General features: G+C 37.5%; 1 protein-coding gene and 1 long non-coding RNA gene across 2 annotated transcripts in view; one reads left to right on the forward strand and one right to left on the reverse strand.

Moving 5' to 3' along the window:
• The window catches only part of Hibadh (3-hydroxyisobutyrate dehydrogenase), a 114,250-nt gene that overhangs the window by 9,340 nt on the left and 82,403 nt on the right, over positions 1–22,507 (forward strand). Inside the window, exons 2-4 of the mRNA XM_048339623.1 lie at positions 1,966–2,126; positions 15,963–16,072; positions 19,212–19,333. Coding sequence (XP_048195580.1) covers positions 1,966–2,126; positions 15,963–16,072; positions 19,212–19,333 — 393 coding nt within the window. The remainder of the gene's footprint in view (positions 1–1,965; positions 2,127–15,962; positions 16,073–19,211; positions 19,334–22,507) is intronic.
• Positions 3,129–3,721, reverse strand: LOC125346785. Its single transcript, XR_007210031.1, has 2 exons — positions 3,401–3,721; positions 3,129–3,184 (listed from the first exon to the last, which is right to left on the reverse strand). It is a non-coding gene; the product is annotated as an uncharacterized LOC125346785 (long non-coding RNA).

Genomic DNA, 22,507 nt, shown 5'->3' on the forward strand with positions numbered 1-22,507 from the left:
AGTTAAACAGAAGGCTTCTGCTATGCCAAGTATGTTAAACTTAACACAGTATTGTGATGTTGCACAAGAATAGCACTCACATTTAATGGTAGTGAAAGAGCCAGACATGAAATTAAAAGGAATTAATAATGCTTCTAACCCAGTGAGACTCTCTTAAGCATTAGAGTTTTAAATAGCTTGATTTGGGCTGGGGATATAGCCTAGCGGCAAGAGTGCCTGCCTCGGATACACGAGGCCCTAGGTTCGATTCCCCAGCACCACATATACAGAAAACGGCCAGAAGCGGCGCTGTGGCTCAAGTGGCAGAGTGCTAGCCTTGAGCAAAAGGAAGCCAGGGAACAGTGTTCAGGCCCTGAGTCCAAGGCCCAGGACTGGCAAAAAAAAAAAAAAATAAAAAATAAATAAATAGCTTGATTTTAGGAAATCTCATTATATTAAGTTCCAGGAAGAATAGGGGTCAGTCATTGGAGAGGATCTGAAACTTAAAACAAGGGTGACTATGATTAGTTGTTGCACTGCACATTTAAAAAAGTTTTTGCCTATGTCAGTTTTACAGGGGGAGATGATTTTCATTGTTTCATCTTTGGACATGTTTAAACTGTATTTCAATCAATCTCTAGCCCTTATATCCTACCCTCCAAAACTAGCATCTCCAGCATTATGTAGTTTTAAAACTGGAGTCCTTGAAAGAGAAAGGAAGAATACTGTACCAATTAAAAGGGCAAGTTGAGTCATTTCTCCTCTTTCAGTAGATTGTGGGCTCTCCAGGGGCAGGTATCATATCTTGCTTGTGTCTTTCTCTAAACTCTGCCAGTATATCATGCAGTGAATATTTGTTGAGTGGTTATTTGTTCGAGTTCTAAAATCTGAAAGATTGTCTTTAATGTTACTTTCATGCTATTGTAAAGCTTTCTTACTCACCAAATCATTACTTGGTTGTGTAGTCTCAAGGTGATTTCATAAATCTTTTTATGAAAGAGAAAAGGATAAGTAAAACAAACTATATACAGTTTTAACTTCCTTCTTTCATTTCTACTTCTTTCTTTCCTTGCTCACTTTTATTTTAAGGGGTAGGGTGGGTAAATGGGAATTCCTCTTCTGAAGGTGAAAGGGGTTAGGTCAAGTCTTGATACTATTACATTTCCCATTTAAAGCTTAGGGAATCATTCTTTTCCCCACCCCCAGGACTAACTATGGTTGAAATACATTCTCCTGGGTTTAACATTTTATTCATTTATTTGGTGCTAGGGGTTGAACCCAGGGCCTTTTACATTCTAGGCACATGTTGAGCCACTAATCTATACGCCTAGACCAAAATTTCTTTTAATACCATTAGAAGGGACGGTTTCTGTAATTCTGGGAGTAGGAAGGTAATACTTTTCACATTCTTGGGCTCTGTTCAGTATAAAGGTCTTTCAGTCTTTTTTTATATGTTATTAAAATATATAATATAAGCACAAAGACTAAAATACTTCACATAAGGCAATATGTTGTAAACTAACTGTACAACTTGGGGGAGGTTGGGGAGGAGGAAAGGTGGGAGAAAAATGAAGGAGGAGGTTACAAGTTTGACAAGAAATGTTCTTACTGCCTTATGTATGTAACTTTAACCTCTCTGTACATTACCTTGACAATAAAATTAAATTAAAAAATACTTCACATAATAGGTCACTCATGTAGTTTATAAATGATAATTATTAAGTTTATTGTTAAAATTGAGAAAGGAGCATTTTTGAGGTAGCAAGTGGGTGAGATTATTTAAAATTTTGTGATTATTTCCTGAAGAAATAAATAGAATTTAGCCTGCTTGCACATTTCTATGTTTAAATACAATTGGTTATTAGTATAAAAATAGCCTTCAACATTTTTAATAGGAAAGATTAAATAAAAGATCCATTGGTATTGAAAGACTGTTTATAATAAAAATGTTATCTACCCCTATTGAAAGTAATATATTGAAATCAGTGTGTTCTAGGTCAATGGCTTCTAAGACTCCAGTTGGATTCATCGGACTGGGCAACATGGGGAATCCAATGGCAAAAAATCTCATGAAACATGGCTATCCACTCGTTGTTTATGATGTATTCCCTGAGGCATGCAAAGAATTTCAAGAGGCAGGTGAACAGGTATGGCGTTTTCTTTTGATTTATTTTAGATTTTGACATTTAAAAATGTGAGAGCTTATTAGATGTATATTTGGTGGAGTTGTGAACTTAACTCATTGTAAACTTTTTCAAAAATTTGTGTTTACCATTGATTCAATATTGAGATGTACAACAAAGGAGTGCTTCCATTAGTTACCAGAAAGGGGTCTGTTTTTTTTTTTAAGCAGGTTAGCTGCAGTGTTTTCCAAGTTTGAGCTGAGGGCTTTACTTTGCTCCATTCATTTGTTTATTGTTTGTACTGTTAAAGAGTTAGTTTGGTAGAAGTAGCCTCCCATGTTAAGGCACTGTTGTTTTAGAACAAGAGTAGGTTTAGAGATAGAAAGCTTAGCTTGATTCCCAGATCATATGCTTACATACTGTTTTAATGAAGGGAAGTTATTTTACTTAAGTTACTTTCTTCATCTGTAACACATGAATGATGACAACTATGTTATGCTCAAAGGAGAGAGTATATGTGATTGTACTTTGTAAATGTTGTGATAGCACTGTGTGAATACATTCATTATTAATTATAAACCAAGAGACAATCTACAAATGTGTATTATAATGAGAAGTTGAATTGTGACAGACTTGTAGTGTGTTGTTTTAGGTGATTATGCTTTCAGGATTTTGGGACTAGAATCTTGTCTGATGATAGCATCTACTATTGTATTGTTTGGATGTTTTACTCTATTGTATCTCAAAAGACAAGACCATGTATTAGTACCTCAATTTTGAAGTTTTTTTTTTTTTTTTGCCAGTCCTAGGGCTTGGACTCAGGCCCTGAGCACTGTCCCTGGCTTCTTTTTTGCTCAAGGCTAGCAATGAGCCACAGTGCCCACTTCTGGCTTTTTCTGTGTATGTGGTGCTGAGGAATTGAACCCAGGGCTTCCTGAATGCTAGGCAAGCACTATACCACTAGGCCACATTCTTTTCTCCATGAATTTTGAATATTTTTTCTTAGTTATGAAGGAAATTTTTTACAAGTTGTAGAATGGTAATTAAGGGTGAAATGTTATAACTAGAAGAGTACTAAAGGGCTGGGGATATAGCCTAGTGGCGAGAGTGCCTGCCTCGGATACACGAGGCCCTAGGTTCGATTCCCCAGCACCACATATACAGAAAACGGCCAGAAGTGGCGCTGTGGCTCAAGTGGCAGAGTGCTAGCCTTGAGCGGGAAGAAGCCAGGGACAGTGCTCAGGCCCTGAGTCCAAGGCCCAGGACTGGCCAAAAAAAAAAAGAAGAGTACTAAAAACTTTCTGAGAAATTCAGAGTAAAGTGAGAGAAAATAAAATTAAATACCCAACTCCTAGATAGTGGACTTGAAAGTAAATACAATGAGAAATTCAGTGCCTAGGTGAAAAACAGATTTAGTTAACTTACAGAGAGGCCATCGGAAAGCCTGAGCATCTTGTCTCTTCATTCCTGCCATAGCTTTCATGCCATCTGGAAATGGCAGAAGTGTTGTGTGATAATGTGAATATAATCTTGAAAGTTCTCAGGGTATTTTGAAACTTTTGTGACAATATAGTTTGTAGAAACCTGAAATAACATAGGGACTTTAGTAGTCTTGCTGGAAAGATTTTTTTCTTTTTTTTTTTTTTTCTTCATAGCTATTTTTTTTGTAATTTATTTATTAATTAAACAAAAACTTTTTGACAAGGTGTTGTGCAAAAAGGGTACAGTTACATAGTAGGGCAGTGTGTACGTTTCTTGTGATATCTTACACCCTGTTTTTCTTTCCCTTCCCTAGGTCAGGTAGACATATATACAATACACAATGTACCAAGAACATATACAGTAGCCACGTGGCCCATGCCAAAGAATGCTGGAAAGATTTAATCACTTATTTTGCTAGAGAATCTGGGAAAGGTGATCTTTTGCCATTCTCAGATATAGTAAAACAATTTTTAAAATTAAAGAAAATTTTTTTTGTTTTGTTTTTGTTGCCAGTCCTGGGGTGTGGACTCAGGACCTGAGCACTGTCCCTGGCTTCTTTTTGCTCAAGGCTAGCACTCTACCTCTTGAGCCACAGCACCACTTCCGGCTTTTTTCTCTCTATATATGTGGTGCTGAGGACTTGAACCCAGGGCTTCATGTATACAAGGCGAGCACTTTACCACTAGGCCATATTCCCAGCCCCAGCAGTTTTAGTTTATAGGATGAGTCAGTTATTTTAAGATATCTGCTTTTGGGGATTGCACATCTGTTTGATATTACTATAAATTGGTACACACACTATGAATATGTAAGAGTAGCAGTGTTAGTTTCTTAACTGAGGAAATGTCTTCAGTTAAATGCAGAGTTTTGGGTAGGACTTAGGTTGGGAGGGGTGGGGAAGAATGATGTGAAGGGTAATAGTGATCAGGATGCATTGTACTTGAAAAACTGATTTATGAACGATAACTGCTTTGTACAACTACTTAAAGATAATAAAATAAAATTTAAAATGTAATTTTACCAAAAAGTGAAATTGAATGGCTACTAGTTGGACTGATAAAAGAACCTATAGCCTTTTAAATTGTTATTAATGTTTTTACTCTTCTCTCCATGTCAGTAATACTTAGAGGTTATGTATAGAACAGCTAAAATGGCTGTTTTGTAAATATTTTCTGCCTTTCCTCAGATTTCTAGAGCTTTCTGACCCTATGCCTCTAGAATCTCATATACTCTCAATTTACCTTACTGTTTTAACTTTGTTCGCCAACAAAATTCTTGTTCTGTGTAAATTTTAGATAAGTCAAAGGGAAGCTACTCTTAAGAGGAAATAGCGTCATAACCATGAGATACACGTGTTAGGATGAATATAATAAAAAAGTAAAAAATCTGGTTTTATATGGACTTGTGGAGAAGCTGGAACCCACATACAAGTCTGGTATGATGTAGAATGATATAGTCACTTTTGAAGAGACTTAGAATTTCTCAAAAATAAATAAGTGTAGAGTTAGATCTAGCAATTGCACTCCTAGGTATATACCTAGAGAAGTGAAACATAAATCCGCACAGAAAGTTCTGTTTACCAGCATTATTCATAATAGCCCAATGGTGGAAACAACTCAAATGTATGTTAGTGGATAAACAAACAAAATGTATGTATACATTTGAATATTATTTCTAATGAAAAAGAATGAAGTACTGATGTTTATTCTACCATAGATGAACTGTTAGAAAACAGGCTAAATGGAAGAAAATATGTTCTGGAGTTCTACTTCTGTAATAAGGACATCTGCAGAGATGGGAGGCACATTAGCTGCTTCATGTGGAGGAGGAAATGGAGGATGGTATAGAGAAGCAACAGTTCAAGGCTCAAAAATTGACCCTGGTGATAGTTTCACATAAGTTGCACATACTTGTGCAACTAACTTGTGCATCAAACAATATATCCTTTTTTTTTCTTTTTGGTCAGTAGTGAAGCTTGAATTCTGATCCTGGGCACTGTCGCTGAGCTCTTCAGCTGAAGGTTAGCGCTCTACCACTTGAACCACAGTGCCACTTCCAGTTTTCTGGTGGTTAATTGGAGATAAGAATCTCACTGACTTTCCTGCTTAGGCTGGCTTTGAACCTCAATCCTCAGATCTTAGCCTTCTGAGTGTCTAGGATTACAGGCGTGAGCCATTGATACCTGGCCAAATAATATATCTTAAGTGGACAAATTTTATATGATATACAAATTATATCTTTGTAAAACCATTAGAAGTGGGGCAGGGGGCTGGACATGAAGGGTAGCTGGTAGAGCATGAGCTTAGCATACATACGGATCTGAGTATGATCCTAGCACCACCAAAGAAAAAGGTCTTTCTTAGTTCTTACCAAGCTCCAAAACATATTACCTTTTTTGGAAACAGGGTGTTTAAAGATGGGAGTAAGACCAGAATCTTGAGAAGATATCCTCCCTAAGTCTGACTTGAAATGTCCTTCCAAGAGACAAGAAGGGAGAAGACACAGACATAGACAGGAAGGTCACTGAACATGGATGACGACTTTAAAGTTATTCTACTGCTGGTCAATGAATGCCAGAAACCACCAGTAGCTAGAAGAAGAAAGAAGGATCCTTTTAGAGTTTTTGGAGGAAGCATAGCCATGCTAATAACTTGATTTCAGACTTTTGCTCTTCAGAACTATACATGAGTATTTAATTTTAATTTTTTAGTGGTATTGGAGATTGAACTTCTGGCCTCATGCTTGTTAGGCAGGAATTCTACCATTTGAGTCATGCCTGAAGGCCCTTTTTGCATTGGTCATTTTTGAGAAAGGTTCTCTTTATACCCAGACAGGCCTGTATTGTGATCCTTCTACTTGTGCTTCCCCATTTTGCTGTGGTTGACAGGTACATGTCATTGTACCCAGCCATTATGCTTACCCTATAGCTGAGATTGTAAGGTCCAGTCACTATAATTGGCTAAGTTTCTGTTGTTTTCAGCTATTGTGTTTGTGGCAATTTGTTGCCACAGCCATATAAAACACAAGTACTGGAACTCTGTAAGATGCCTGGATTTGGAATCTGCCTTCACCATGTAGTATTTGTGTGATTTGGGGGAATATTATTTTTTATTTTTGTTTTCTCTAGTGTCTCCAAACCTTGATTTCCTTGTGTGAAATAAGGATAACAGATCATCCCTTTTTCATAGGGATGTTAAGAGGCTTACATGAGTTAATATAGAGAAAATTTAGAGTAGTGTTTGACACATAGTAAATACTGTATGTCAATGTTAGGTAGAAATTTTGTCTTTTTTGCACTGTTATATCCAGCTGTCACTTCTTGTGTATTACATTCTATTGAAATGACAATGTCATAGTTTAGCCCCCCGCCCCCAAAGTTACTTTTTGTTGTAATGATTGCTGTCGATTAAGGTTCCTGTAAACTACCTTAGCAAAGTAGGGGATAGGGCCTTCTTTAAATCATGAATTCAACAGATGTTTCTTGAGTACTTTTTGTGTACAGGCACTGGACAATAGCCCGTAACAAGAGTCATCGTCTTTTGGGGATCAGTAGATTAGCAAACTAGATTAGTAAAACACACACATGTGTGATTCCAAATTTAATAATGTGAAAGAAAAGCTAAAAGATCATACTAGATTTTTTAATGCATTTCTTCAGGTGTGAGGCAGATTAGAGAGTTCTCTGTACAGTCTAGATATTTAGGCAGGCAGCAAAAGAATATGTAGGGTTTACTCAGGTTAAGAATGAGGCCAGAGAAGAATTGCTTCAAGAAAAAAAGCCTTTAACTTCATTTGATGGATTTTTTAGGTAGATTGGCAGTAGAAGCTTGAGTGCCTGCCATAGGTCTATAGTTTCCCTACTGCTGTAGTTAGACAAGTTGAATTAGATGTGACAAGGTGTTGGCAAGAACTAATATTATAGGAAATTTTGTATTGAAATAGTCATTTGACTGTAACAATATGATAAGGCAGTTTTTGAAGAAGAAAGGTAAATCTTAAGAGTCATTTTGTTTCTGATGAGAACTATAGAAATATTGTAATCTTGCTTACCCTCTAGCAGAAATGATGTAGTCTAAAATGGAAATCATGAAGACAAGTAACTTAAGTTCTGGGACGTAGACTCACTAGTTTTTCCTTTTTTCCTCTCCTTGTGATAAGTAAGTGGGTATACTGAAAGATGTAAGACAGGCTGTGGGGAGCCACTCCTCCCAAATTACCCAGTAGTGCAGACTTGCTTTCCCTTCTTCTGTGCATCTCTGGGACTCAACATCTAGTGGGAAATATTCTATATGTAGTTCATACTCAGGCAGGTAGCCTATAAGACAGAATCCTCTTTTCCCACCTTCCATGGCCCTAACATCGATTGTGTTAGTAGTGGTCATGAGAAGTAGGTAGAAGAATGAAATGTCAGTGAATAAAGTGTTAAGGTTGAAAGGTAAAAAAACAATGGGCCTGAGGGTAAATATCCTGTCATAATAAAAAGAAAGCTCTCTTTTCTTTTTTTTGGTGATACTAGGGTTTGAACTCAGGGCCTTGCTTTTGGTAGGCAGGTGCTCTACCTTTTGAGCCATGCCTCCACTCTGAAAACACTGGTTGGTAAATGATTCATGTTGGAAGGTTAGGAAATGTTTGGATAGGAACAGTGTATTTGAACCATTATGAATTCTTAGGAGTACTACTTTAAAAGTACTACTAATCTGGGTGAGTTAAATTCTGATATATTAAAATGTCAATGTTACTGTCTTTTTTTTTTTTTTTTTTGGCCAGTCCTGGAGCTTGGACTCAGGGCCTGAGCACTGTCCCTGGCTTCTTTTTGCTCAAGGCTAGCACTCTGCCACTTGAGCCACAGCACTACTTCTGGCCGTTTTCTATATATGTGGTGCTGGGGAATTGAACCCAGGGCCTCATGTATACGAGGCAAGCACTCTTGCCACTAGGCCATATTCCCAGCCCCAGTGTTACTGTTTTATGCCTATATTTCATCTTAAAAAGTCTTGGTTAAAAGCAAAAATTAATTTCATTCTATTGCTATAAAGCAAAGACAAGGCCTGGAATGAGATAGAAAAAAATATATGTGAAAATCTTGAAACTTCTTGCCATTGCATTTAACAGTGTCTTGAAGGCATTAAAGATTAAAAAGTTCTGAGTATCCATGAATTGATACCTACGTTTTAGTGATAGGTGTTCATCTTCCTGCGCTTGTCCTCCCATGTTACTATTTAAAATGAATTGAATGAGGTTGAAGCCAAGGAAAACAAGTAGTTTTTTTTCCCCTCAAAGATTATAGAAAGATAGCATAGTTGTGCTTTCAGGGGAAGATTTTCAGCGAACAAAGAGTTCCAAAAATTTATGTAGTTCAAAGAACAATCAGCTGGTTCTAAGGATGTTAAGGCAGTACATTTTGACATCCTTACTTTGCTTCACATGACTATATTTAACCATTTTATTTTTGCCTTTAAATGCTTACCTATTCTGATAAGGTATTTACAATTGGACTAATTTTGAGTTCATCAATACTCCTTTATTTTATCCTTTTTTTTCCTATTGGATTCTTATATATGAACAATAGCTCATAATCTCAACTTTTAGTGTTTTTTTTTCTAAGAATGTAACTGATGATTATCATCAGGCTTTCATATATACTAGAAGTCAGGAATCAGTAAATTATGAACATATAAGGGCTTAAGAACACAAACTTTTTTTTTCCAGTTCTGGGGGCTTGGAGTCAGGGCCTGAGCACTGCCCCTGGCTTCTTTTTTTTTAATGCATGTATTTCTAAAGGATTTTGTATTAGTCTACATTAGTTGTTCAAGGGAGAAGGTTCGTTTGTAACATTTCCATAATTGTATACACTGTGTCATCAGACTCAACCCACTCAGATGCTCTCCCTTACCCCCACCCCCCACCCTCCCTTGTTTTTGCTTTGTTTTTTGCCAGTCCTGGGGCTTGAACTCAGGGCCTGAGCACTGTCCCTGGCTTCTTTTTGCTCAAGGCTAGCACTCTACCACTTGAGCCACAGCGCCACTTCCAGCTTTTCTATATATGTGGTGCTGAGGAATTGAACCCAGGGCTTCATGTATACGAGGAGAGTACTTTACCACTAGGCCATATTCCCAGCCCTGCCCCTGGCTTCTTTTCGCTCTAGGCTAACATGCTACCACTTGAGCTACAGTGCCACTTTTGGTTTTTTTCTGTTTATGTGGTACAGAGGAATTGAACCCAGGGCTTCACGCAAGGCAAGCACTCTGCCACTAAGCCATATTCCCAGCCCCAAGAACACAAACTTTTAAACCAGATGCTTGGGCCCACATCTCAACTCTGTCTTAAGCTAGCTGTTTGTCTTTAAGCAAATTACTTGCTCTCTCTCTCTCTCTCTCTCTCTCTCTCTCTCTCTCTCTCTCTCTCTCTCTCTCTCTCTCTCTCTCTCTCTCTCTCTCTCTCTCTGCTTATTCCTTTCCTTTGCTCTGGCTTAGTTCTATAGAATCTGACACTACAGAAAGTACTATTTCTGCCGAGCACTAGTAGCTCACACCTGAAATCCTGGCTACTCAGGAGGCTGAGATTTAAGGATCACAGTTCCAAGCTAACCTGGGCAGTAAAGTCTGTGAGACTCTTTTATCTCCAGTAAACTACTCCCCACCCCAAGCCAGAAACAGAGCTGTGGCTCAAGGGGTAGAACACTAGTTTTGAGCAAAAGAAGCTCAAGGACAGCACCAGGCCTGAGTTAAAGCCCCAAGACCATTTAAAAAAAAAATGATTTCAGCTCCTGCCGCTATTATTACCATGGTGGTGATGGTTGTATCCATACTATATTTCTCCCAACATGCTGCATAGAAATATACTTTTGTGATGGCCGAGTTACCAAGTGTAAGTCCAAAGTGCTATGGAAGAGAATGGTAAACATTATTTTAGATGAAAGAACAGTGATCAAAATTAAAAAAAAAACAACTAATAGATAATATGATTTGACAGCAGCCTTGCTTTAAAGATCTATCCTGTTTCTTTCCCCTTCATTCCCTTTTTTACTTTGTAAAAGAGACTTATCTTTCTTTGTAATTTAAGCCTTAGCATTAAGGCCTTGCAAATTTAGGATTTCCCCTGGAGATGCTCTGATCCATACCAAAAGTCTAGTACATATGCATAATTTCTGTGTGTGTTTTCTGGTTGTACTAAGCTCAATTATATCTTCTTTTCTTTTGTTTTCTCCTTAAAAATTTGGAAACCATTTTGTTGTTCCTGGGTTTGCAGGCTGAGATGTTTGGCTAAGTAAGTCTCTTATGACCTTATCTTCTCAGCTCTTATTAAATGGGAACTTTTTAAAAGCTTCTTGCTGAGAGGACTTCATCATTGTTAACCAAGTTTCAAGATGTAGTCACTAACCATTTTTTTCAGTTTTCAAATGTAGTATAATTTTGAAGCAAGAGTGTGCATTTCTACTTTTTGAAGGTAAGAGTGATTAAATTTAACAAAGTTTTGTTCATGCCATTTCTTTGCAAGTTTCTGTTTCCAGTTAGATTACTTTGTAGCAGGGCTGAATGGAGGTGATTTTTGTCTAGAAAAGACAGCAAGTTTTCCCTTCATATAAGTGACTTCCTCCTGAATATACAGAAACAAAATATGGCTTTCAAATTGTTCTTGGTCCTTTTTGTTTATCCCTCTCCAGCAAAGAAGATTTTGTCCATGCTGTATTCAGTCCTTTATTCTTTCAATTACACATTTGTTGGTAATGTATGCTAGCATATAGATGCATACATGTAAAATCCAGAGGAATTGATGCATACATGGGAACCAGTCTCCTGTAGTCAAACCTGAGATCATAGAAAAGTAGAATTATTTTTATTCATAGTAGTGCAAAATAAGAAATGGAATCAGTAGATTTGTCTGGACAGCTTCACAAATAGAACTAAGATCTGAATTAAGTACTAAGGACCTAGATTGTGCATGTCCTGTGAGTTTGACTCATTGCAGGTACTTCAGTTCCCATTAGACCCTAGACCAATCTTCCTAGAATGTAAGGTTACTAAATATAAAATATATTTCTAAGCTTCCTTTCTACTTTGGTGATAGCCTTAAGATAACTCAAATAACTACTCTAGTACTATTTATCGGGAATCTAAAGCTAGAGAGAGTGAATGATTTGTACAAAATCCCACTTGACTTCTTGGCTGAACTGTAACTAAGGCTGGGTCTCCGTCTTTTCCAAATTAGTGTTCCTTTCTTTGATTCCTGCTGTTTTTGCTTATTCACTCAATTAGCAAATGTAATAGACGGGATTCTAATTAGTTTGGCTGCTAAAGGGTTTTGTGGCTAGTGTCAGATTGGCAAGGATGTTTTTTCCTCTCAGCTTTTGAGTTGTGGCCAAATTTTTTCAGCTATTTCAGAGTTTTGAAGGCATCACATCAATTTGAATTGTCTTAGGACACTTGCCTCTGTAGTGCAAATTAGAGATTTACTGTAATGTACTCAATAGTCATGAGATATAGAGAAGTTGTGGCAAGGGTAGTAGTGCCATTCCAACTGTTACTATCAGTGTGTGTTTTTTCCAGGTCTATGAGCTTTTGACAGTACTTTGTTCTATAATTGAGGGGTTAGCAGTACTCTGGCAAACCAAGCATCCTATGAAGCAGATGCTAGGGATGCAGGGGGCTGATGACTACACCATGTAGTTGGCAGTTGGATGAATTGGCACTGCCATTTCATAAGCATGAAAAGCTTGGAGTTGTGAAGTATGAAGCTGAGGTGAAGTATATGATCTGTGAGTTAATTGTTGGTCCCCTTTAGGGGCCCTCTCAAGGAATTATTTAAATGGAACTGACTTTCTTTCAATGAAAGAAACCTGCGTTTCCTAAAAGGAAGCTTGAAATCGACTCTTAATAGGGCGCACTGATATCCCAGGAAGATTTAGAGATGGAACTGCAGTAGAAAGAAAGGCCACCGAAAGGTATGCCATCATTTTGTATTTTATTTACTTTGTTAAAGTGGAGATGAGCAAATGGGGTCTTCTAAGAAATTCAAGCTCTTGAGATAGTTTAGGAGTAGAGAATTACTGAGCTGTTTCTCTCCCCCACCTTCCTTTCTTCTCTGTGCCGGCCCTGCGCGTGCCCCCCGCCCCTTCTCTTCTTTCTCCCTCACTCCCATTTTCCTCTCTCCTCCTTTTTCTTTTCTTTTTTTTTCTTGGGATTAGGTATCATATGCAGCCCAGGCTGACAGCTGATACATAGCCTAGGCTTGTGTCAAACTCCTCAGTGCTATGATTACAGGCATGTGCAAGTCTTGAACTATGTGTTTCTTAAGTAAACTTGAACTGTTGCCAGGAAATAGTAGACTCATTCTGAATATTAGTATTTAATTTATATAGAAAAATTCATGTAATTAAATATTTATTTATAATTTGTTGGGAAGATTTTGAATTTTTAAAATTATTTGTGGCAAATCTGTTTATATCAATATACGTGTTCAATGTACTTCAGTACGTTCTCTAAAATGCTGCATTTTTAGATTGAAATTTGTTTTAAAGGCTAAAATGTTTGTTTGTTTGATTTTTTTTTTTTTTTTTTTGGTCAGTCCTGGGACTGACTGAGTCCTTTGGACTCAGGGCCTGAGCACTGTCACTGGCTTCTTTTTGCTCGAGGCTAGCACTCTACTTCTTGAGCCACAGTACCTCTTCCAGCCTTTTCTGTTTATGTGGTGCTGAGGAATGGAACCCAGGGTTTTGTGCATGCTAAGCAAGCAGTCTACTGCTAAGCCAAGGCTTAGCCAAGGCTAAGCCAGCCAAGGCTAAAATGTTTTATAATGTTATTTTCTACTCTGTTAATTCATAAAATGTAAAGATATTTGATTATGTGGAATTTTAAAGAATGATTTGCAAAAATGTTTTATTCAGAATTTAACTCAGAAACATAATCTTTTTTGTTTTTTGTTTTTGTTTTTTGCCAGTCCTGGGTCTTGAACTCAGGGCCTGAGCACTGTCCCTGGCTTCTTTTTGCTCAAGGCTAGCACTCTGCCACTTGAGCCACAGCGCCACCTCTGGCCATTTTCTATATATGTGGTGCTGGGGAATCGAACCCAGGGCTTCATTTTTTTTCTTTTTTCTTTTTTGGTTTTGTTTTTTGAAGAAACATAATCTTTTATGAACATTTGCAATGTAATTTTTTCTTGCTTATATTTAGATAATACACTGTATTTGACTTTCCATTCTTCAACATATGCATCAAACACATGTTAAAAATATGGAAACTTACATGAAAAGCAAGTCATTACCATTCCTAAAATGATTATCTATCATTCTTTCTGGTAGAACATATATCAGTTTTATGTACATAATGTATGTTGAATTAAGTCAGTTTTTGCTTACATAAATTACTCTGGAAAGAGGTCTTCAACTATCTGCTTGATGGTCCTTCATCATTGTCTTTTTTTTCTTAATAAAGGAAAGACATTAGGGAAATTTCTGAGTGATGGATTCCTTCTGTTGGAGAAGAATTTGAATCTGAGTGAACTCTTGGTCTTTTCTGACCTTTTTGGTTGCCAGTAGTAGGCAACCAAAGTATCAAGGTGTAGTGTAAGAGAAATCTAGTGTACACAAATACAACTTCATAATATGCTTATGGTCATTTTAAAGCATGAAAGTGGGTTGAGAGGGTGCCTTGATGCTTGTATATATGTTTGTCTTGTGTGTGTGTGGTGTGTGTGTGTGTGGTGTGTGTGGTGTGGTGTGTGTGTGTGTGTGTGTGTGTGTGTGTGTGTGTGTGTGTGTAGTTTCCAGATGAGTTTAAGTAATTCATACTTGCCAGTCTTCCAGTGGTCAGCTCACTCATGGCAGTAGTGTTTATGTCCTGGTCTGGATCCTGATCCTTTCTTCTCCAAAAGACAGTGATTTTTATTCAGAAATTTCTTTTGGAATCTGGGTGCCAGTGGTTTACATCTGTAATCTTAGCTATTCAGGAGGCTGAGTATGAGAATGGCAGTTTAAAGCCAGCTGAGTAGGATAGTTCATGAGACACATCTCCAGTTAACCAGCAAAAATCAGGAAGTAGTGGTAAAATAAGAAAGCAAAGGGATGGCATCCAGGCTGTAAGTTCAAGCCTGGTACGAAACAGAGCAAGACAAAAAAGAGGAAGTATTACTATTATTATTATTATTATTATTAGGCTCTGGAAATAGAGATTAGAGGATGATGGGGATTAGTTTGAGAGTTTGCTGAATCTTCTAATTGGGTGGTTATACTACATTATTATTATTTTTAATAAAAGTATGTACAGTAGGCCTTTGGTATCTTCAGGTCTATGATTGCGAGAATACTGCCCTTGAGGGAAAACCATGAATGCTTAGGATGAATGGAGTTTAGTATGATACCGTGGATGCATGTTAATTTTTCCCACAGCACTGTTCAACTACCCATAATGACATATCTTTCAACACTTTATCACTTAAGCACATCCACTTTTTTTTTGGCCAGTCCTGGGGCTTGAACTCAGGGCCTGAGTACTGTCCCTGGCTTCTTTTTGCTCAAGGCTAGCACTCTACCACTTGAGCCACAGTGCCACCTCTGGCTTTTTCTATATATGTGGTTCTGAGGAATCGAACCCAGGGCTTCATGTATACGAGGTGAGCACTTTCCCACTCACTGGCCATATTCCCAGCCAGCACATCCACTTTTGTCTTGCTTTTTGAGCATCCTTTGTGCAGTTCAGAACAGAGATCACTCAGCAAATTACACAAGTATTTAAGCACAACTGACAACAATGCAGGACTGAATAACAGCTTCTCTGTATCTTTGCATGTACAGAAATTTAAAATTTTTGGTTTTGAAAAATATTGTTTAAAATTGATTATGTTTTGACAACACATGGTTACATATGCAAATAAGGCAAGACTATTTGGTTATGCCTCTGTCCCGTCAACTGTCTTCATAGTTTAAAATGAGCAGATTGGGGCTGGGGATATGGCCTAGTGGAAAGAGCGCTTGCCTCTTATACATGAGGCCCTGGGTTCGATTCCCCAGCACCACATATACAGAAAATGGCCAGAAGTGGCGCTGTGGCTCAAGTGGCAGGGTGCTAGCCTTGAGCAAAAAGAAGCCAGGGATAGTGCTCAGGCCCTGAGTCCAAGGCCCAGGACTGGCCAAAAAAAAAAAAAAATAAATAAATAAAATAAAATGAGCAGATTTGATTCCATATACACTGAATTTAAATATACAAGAAGTAGAGGCTTCATTTTACTTGGTAAGCTATTTTCTTTTTTATCAATAGAAAATAAGAATTGGTTTTTATGTACATTGTTATAGACACATATAAAAAGATACATCCAATTTACGTACTAGAAACTGCTTATATTTTAATTTAAATAATATATACCTTTGTATTTTTTCTTTTAAAGGTAGTGTCTTCCCCAGCAGATGTAGCTGAAAAAGCTGACAGAATTATTACAATGCTGCCCACAAGTATTAATACGGTAGAAGTTTATTCTGGAGCACATGGAATTCTCAAGTATGTATTTCTCAACTATAGATATTTCCTTTTCAGGAATTTTACTTCTGTTAGAACTAGTGGGAAATTACAATTATGTTTGTTAAACCTTTCTATACTGGTTTACTATTTCATAAATTGAACAGTGTGATTTCTTTCTCATTATTAGGGTTTGTTTTTTTTTCATGGAAGTGATGTATATGACTTTTGGGAATAACTTTTCTTGTTTCTTTCCTTTAACTTTTGCATTAAAATTAGCCTTCCATGACTAACATGTTTAAGAGACTTTTAAAGCTTACATTTTACACTGTACAACTATTAAAAGCATAATTTTCATAGAAAAAGGGTTCTATGAAAAATAAAACCAAACATTGGAAGGAACACTACTGACATTTTATAACATAATAAAAGGTTATTGTATATCCTCTGGGTTAGTACATCTGTAATAAGAAATATAGGGAAGTTGGACTTAAAAATTAGCAGTAGCTCCTGAAATAAAATAAAATGTAGGTCAGAGTTTCCTAGTCAGTGCCTATCTTTCCTGGTTCTGTGATCTTCTTGGTTAATTGTTTCTTATTGCTAAATCCTTGTGGTTATGTTAGGAAGACAATGTTTAGATTCTTTTTTCCTTTTCCTAACTTGTTTTGTTGAATTTCAGCAAAGAGCTAGTGCCAAGTCTTTAGGACCTGTAGACACATACAATGAGAAAAAGAGTTTAGTTTCAGGAAACTATAACATATGGCATTTGAGGTTTTTGGAAATTGAGTTGCTCTGGAAAACTAAGGAAGTTGGAAGTGAAAGACACTTGGATATTAGGCAGAAAACTGATAAGATAAATGTTTAGATTTCAGAGATGGTTGAAAGACATTCATTTTGCATGGAGCTTGCCAGGCTTACAGTGTGTGTGGTCCTGAGGTATCTTAGCTGACTCATTACCCAGCCTGTTTCAGTTATGGCCCTGCTTTACCTCTCAAGGAATAGTTATGAAAAACTTGTAAGGAGACACACCCCTACATTTATTAATATCTTTACTTTGGAGGCTATTGGACCATTACAAGATCAACTTTGTGTAGTCCTTTGCAAAACTTTGCCTTTACATTTCGTGTGATTTGTTTCTTATGGGTGATTCTTTATTTTCTTCTGGGTCAGGATAATTTCCTCACATCTAATGCATATGTAATTTTTAAGATAATCTCCCATTTAAAAAAAGATTTAAGATCTTAATTCTCAAATGTAATTCATATTTTTTAGGTTACATAAAGTGAAATCTCCATACTGAAGTGATTTCTAGTAGAATTTACTGTGTTTCTTTTGTGGTATATGCCCAATCACTACATTTTTTTGTTTCCTTTTATGTTGTAAATTGCAATGGGGGGGCAGTTACAAGAAGATTACAAGTTAAAATGGCCATCTAAGTGCCCAATGCTTCTTGATCAGAGTCATACCTTCCATCATCTTTTGTGTGTGTGTGTGTGTGTGTGTGTGGCCAGTCCTGGGCCTTGAACTCAGGGCCTGAGCACTGTCCCTGGCTTCCTTTTGCTCAAGGCTAGCACTCTGCCACTTGAGCCACAGCGCCACTTCTGGCCATTTTCTATATATGTGGTGCTGGGGAATCGATCCCAGGGCTTCATGGATACTAGGCAAGCAGTCTTGCCACTAGGCCATATTCCCAGCCCCTCCTTCCATCATCTCTATTCCCTCTATAATCACTGTATTTGAAGTAGAACAGTTAATATGCCTAAAACTTAACTAATTTTGTGTTATATTTTTTCCTATAGAAATACTTTACTTTTGGTAATTCTTTTTTTTTTTTTTTTGTTTTGGTCAGTCCTGGACCTTGGGCTCTGGGCCGGAGCACTGTCCCTGGCTTCTTTTTGCTCAAGGCTAGCACTCTGCCACCTGAGCCACAGTGCCACTTCTGACAATTTTCTGTATATGTAGTGCTGGGGAATCGAACCCAGGGCTTCTTGTATAGGAGGCAAGCACTCTTGCCACTAGGCCATATTCCCAGCCCGGTAATTCTTATCAATGACTTTTTTCTTTATTTTACTTTAATATTTATATTTATTAAGTTCTAATTTTCCTCTCATGATTCTGTGTCCTCTAGGTTAGTATATCTGAAGTGAGAACTTAGGGAAATTTGATTTGAAGGTTAGCCATTGTTCTTTCAGTAAATTATAACTTAGCTCAACATATCCTAGCTATTAAAAGGAGGCATTGTCTTATAGATGATAAGGGAACTACGTAGGTATGTATGTGTTCTGTACTTATAACCAAATCTCATTTAAATATTATGTAAAATACCATACATGAAAAGATTATGTGCCTCTTTATCAATGTATGTTTTAGTTCACCCTGAAAAACAGAAAAATGAAATTTCTAAATTCATTCTTATTTTTCCTTAATATTCTTAATATTTTATTTTGTCTTTTAAAAAGTTTCATACATAAAGAATATGCTACCCTAAAGACAATTTTCAGTTGCTTATGTTTATTCTGTGTAGTAGGAATGATATGGATATATGAGATTTGCAGTACAGCTTGTTAAATTATTTTTTTAAAGATCCAGTGAACCAAAATTTCAATCCTATCAAATTCAAATACCTTATTAAAGTTAATAGATGCTTTATGTTTTTTTGTTTTTTTTTTTGGCCAGTCCTGGGCCTTGGACTCAGGGCCTGAGCACTGTCCCTGGCTTCTTCCCGCTCAAGGCTAGCACTCCGCCACTTGAGCCACAGCGCCGCTTCTGGCCGTTTTCTGTATATGTGGTGCTGGGGAATCGAACCTAGGGCCTCGTGTATCCGAGGCAGGCACTCTTGCCACTAGGCTATATCCCCAGCCCTAATAGATGCTTTAAATTGCTGACATTTTAGCTTTACTTGAATTAGTCTGGTTAGTGTGCACTCCACCTAAAACAAGAATACGTACCATGTAGTATATTTGAATTTTTTCTTTTGTTTTATTTGGAAGTTTGACTTTCTTTGAACTATAAGTAAAAATAAATATGAGGTTTTGAGCCAGTTTTAATTATTAGTGTGTTTAATTTTAAGCCAATGACTTCTTTGATGTCCGAGATAGCTTTTAGTTGATCCTCATTGTGTAGGTAGTTGCATGAAATGTTCAGATTTATAAACTATAAATATTTTCATTTATTTGCTTAGAAGTGTGAAGAAAGGCTCATTATTAATAGATTCCAGTACTATTGATCCTGCAGTTTCAAAAGAACTGGCAAAAGAAGTTGAGAAAATGGGAGCTGTTTTCATGGATGCCCCTGTTTCCGGAGGTAAGTGGTAGCTAAAGTATGTGCAGTCCCATTTCTGTTTGTCAACAGTAGCAGCCATGGTTTTGTGTTACCCAAGGTATTACTATTAGAGGATTCCTAATCTTTTTTTTTTTTTTTTGTCAGTTTTGGGGCTTGATTTCTGGGCCTGGGCACAGGATTCCTCATCTATCTATCTATCTATCTATCTATCTATCTATCTATCTATCTATCTATCTATCTATCTATCTATCGTCAAAGTGATGTACAGAGAGCTTACAGTTTCATACGTTAGGCATTGGATACATTTCTTGTACTGTTTGTTACCTCCTCCCTCATTCCCCCTCCCCCTCAGAATCTTTTCGTTTAGCTTTTCTGAACTGTCCAAGATATTATGGTTTTCTGTAGTCACGCTATTGGGCAATAGAACACTTAAAACTTTCTAGTCTATAACTTAATACCTGTTAAACAACCTTTTTCCCTTTTGACCTCCTCTTTTCTTTCCCAGGCTTTGCTTACTACTATACTACTCTCAACTTCTGCAAGACAGATCATCCTTTTTGAATTCTATATATGTATAATATCATGCAACATTTGCCTTTCCATGCCCAAATTATTTCATTTAACTTAATTAATTGTCATGAATGACAGGACTTAATTCTTTTTATGGCTGAACAGTATTCCATTGTGTATATAATACATTTTCTTTATTCATTTATCAGTGAGTGGACACTTAGGTTGTTTCCATTTGTCAGCTGTTGTGAAATAGTACTGCAGTAAATATGTGGGTACAAATGTCTCTCCAGCAGACTGATTTCACTGGCTATGCATTTATATCCAGGAATGGGACTGCTGAATCTTACGGTCATTTTGTTTAAAAATTTTTCGAGCCTTTATTCTGTTTTCTGTAATGGCTTTACCAAATCACATTATCACCAGTGGTGTGTAAGTGTTCCCTTTTCTCTATCCTCACCAGCATGTTGAATAACTATGGGGAGGTAATAACTATGGAGAGTGGTTGTGATTTGTATTTTCTTGATGATTAGTGATATTGAGCATTTAATAAGTATACCTATTAATCATTTGTCTATTTAGGTTTACTGCCCATTTTTAAGTCAGATTATTATTTTAATACTATGAATAGTATGGTATACAGACCTTTTCTCCTATTCTGTAGGTTCTCTTCACTATTGTTTCCTTTGCTTTGTGATGTAGCCGGTGTTCTTTTGCCTCAAAAGTGCAGCCTGATGCTATCATCCACCAATAACAAATTTATTTATTTAAGACAGGGTCTTTATGTTTTGCCTAGACTGACCTTGAGATCAGGTCCTCCTGCCTCGGTCTCCCAAGTTTAGATTACAGGTGAGCACCACCATGCCTCATTTGATTTAAAAGTGCTATTTTACCTATTAAAATGCACTGTTAATTGTGTGAAAACTTTGAAATTACTCTTTTCTTTATATGAAGCTGTTTTTACATTCTGATATAACTGGGAGCACATCTGTATCTTTATTATTAATTAAAAGCTTTGTGTAGGGATAGTTTGTAATAGTAACTGGTTGACATGTGGGTTTTTTTTTTGTTTTGTTTTGTTTTGTTTTGTTTTTTGCCAGTCCTGGGGCTTGAACTCAGGCCCTGGGCACTTTCCCTGAGCTTGTGTTCAGTGCTAGCACTCTACCACTTGAACCACAGTACCACTTCCAGCTTTTTCTGTTTATGTCATGGTGAGGAATCAAACCCAGGGCTTCATGCGTGCCATGGAAGCACTCTACCATTAAGCCACACTCCTAGCTCTGGCATGTATTCTTTAGTGTATAGTAGCAGCTTATTTATATTGGTCCTATAGTTGGTATTTTTACTTTATTTTCTTGCTGGTCATGGGGCTTGAACTAAGGGGGCACAGTCCCTGAGCTTTTGCCCAAGGTGAGTGCTCTGCCATTGTGAGCCATAGCTCCATTTCTGGTTTTCTGGTGGTTAATTAGAGATAAAAAAATCTCACAGACTTTCCTGCTTGGGCTCACTTTGAACTGCAATCCTCAGATCTCAGCCTCTTGAGTACTAGGATTACAGTACACTGGTACTTGGCTGTATATATATTTATGTGTGTGTGTGTGTGTGTGTGTGTGTGTGTGTGTGTGTGTGTGTTTGCCAGTCCTAGGGCTTGGGACTCAGGGCCTGAGCACTGTCCCAGGCTTCTTTTTGCTCAAGGCTAGCACTCTACCACTTGAGCCACAGCGCTGGCCATTTTCTATATGTGTGGTGCTGGGGAATCAAACCCAGGGCTTCATGTACGGAGTCAAGCACTCTTGCCACTAGGCCATATTCCCAGCCCTATTTTTATATTTTTAATGTGATTAGTTAAAAACAACTCCTAGCTGGTCCCTGGTAACTCATGCCTGTAATCATAGTTGCTCAGGAGGCTGAGATCTGAGCATTGATCATGGCTGGAAGCCAGTCCTGGCAGAAAAGTCCATGAGACTCTTATCTCCAATTAAGCACCAATTGGAGCTGTGGCTCAAGAGGTAGAACACTAGCTTTGAGCATAAAAGCTCAGGGACAACTCCAGGTACTGAGTTCAATCTCTAGGATCAGCATATACACAGCAAGAACAAGAACAGTAACAACCAGTTCCACTTAACTTCTTTTTTTTTTTTAGTGGTTCTGGGGATTGAATTGAGGGCTTTAGGCTTGCTAGGTAGGTACTTTAGTAATTGAGTTACACTTCCAGCAATTTTGTGGTTGGTTGTTTGGAGGTATGGTCTTACTTTATGCCTGGAGCAGCCATGGCTACTATTCTTCTTGCGCTTCTCTGTGTTACTGGGGATAACAGTCACTGCCACTGCACCCAGCTCTTGGTAGAGATGGAGTCTTGTCAACTTCTGTGCCTGGGTTGGTGTTAGACTATGATTCCCTCTATCTCTACTTCCTAACTAGAATTAGAGGCTTGAACTACTGCACCCAGCCAATAGTTTCACTTTTTTAGTTGAACCCTATTTCCTGTACATTAAACAAACTGGTTTAAAAATCATATAAATAAAAAATGTTTATTTATTTTATTTATATTGAAGTAAGGAGGTCAGGTCTGTCCTGTGCCGTCTTAGCCACTTGATGAATTGTAGGGTCTGGCATCTTGTCTTCATGGATGTGCTTGAATTCCTAGAGTTAGGCAAGTCCCACCCCTAGGTGATGGGTGTGCCT

This window comes from Perognathus longimembris, chromosome 2, assembly GCF_023159225.1.
Source record: "Perognathus longimembris pacificus isolate PPM17 chromosome 2, ASM2315922v1, whole genome shotgun sequence".
Lineage (NCBI taxonomy): Eukaryota > Metazoa > Chordata > Mammalia > Rodentia > Heteromyidae > Perognathus > Perognathus longimembris.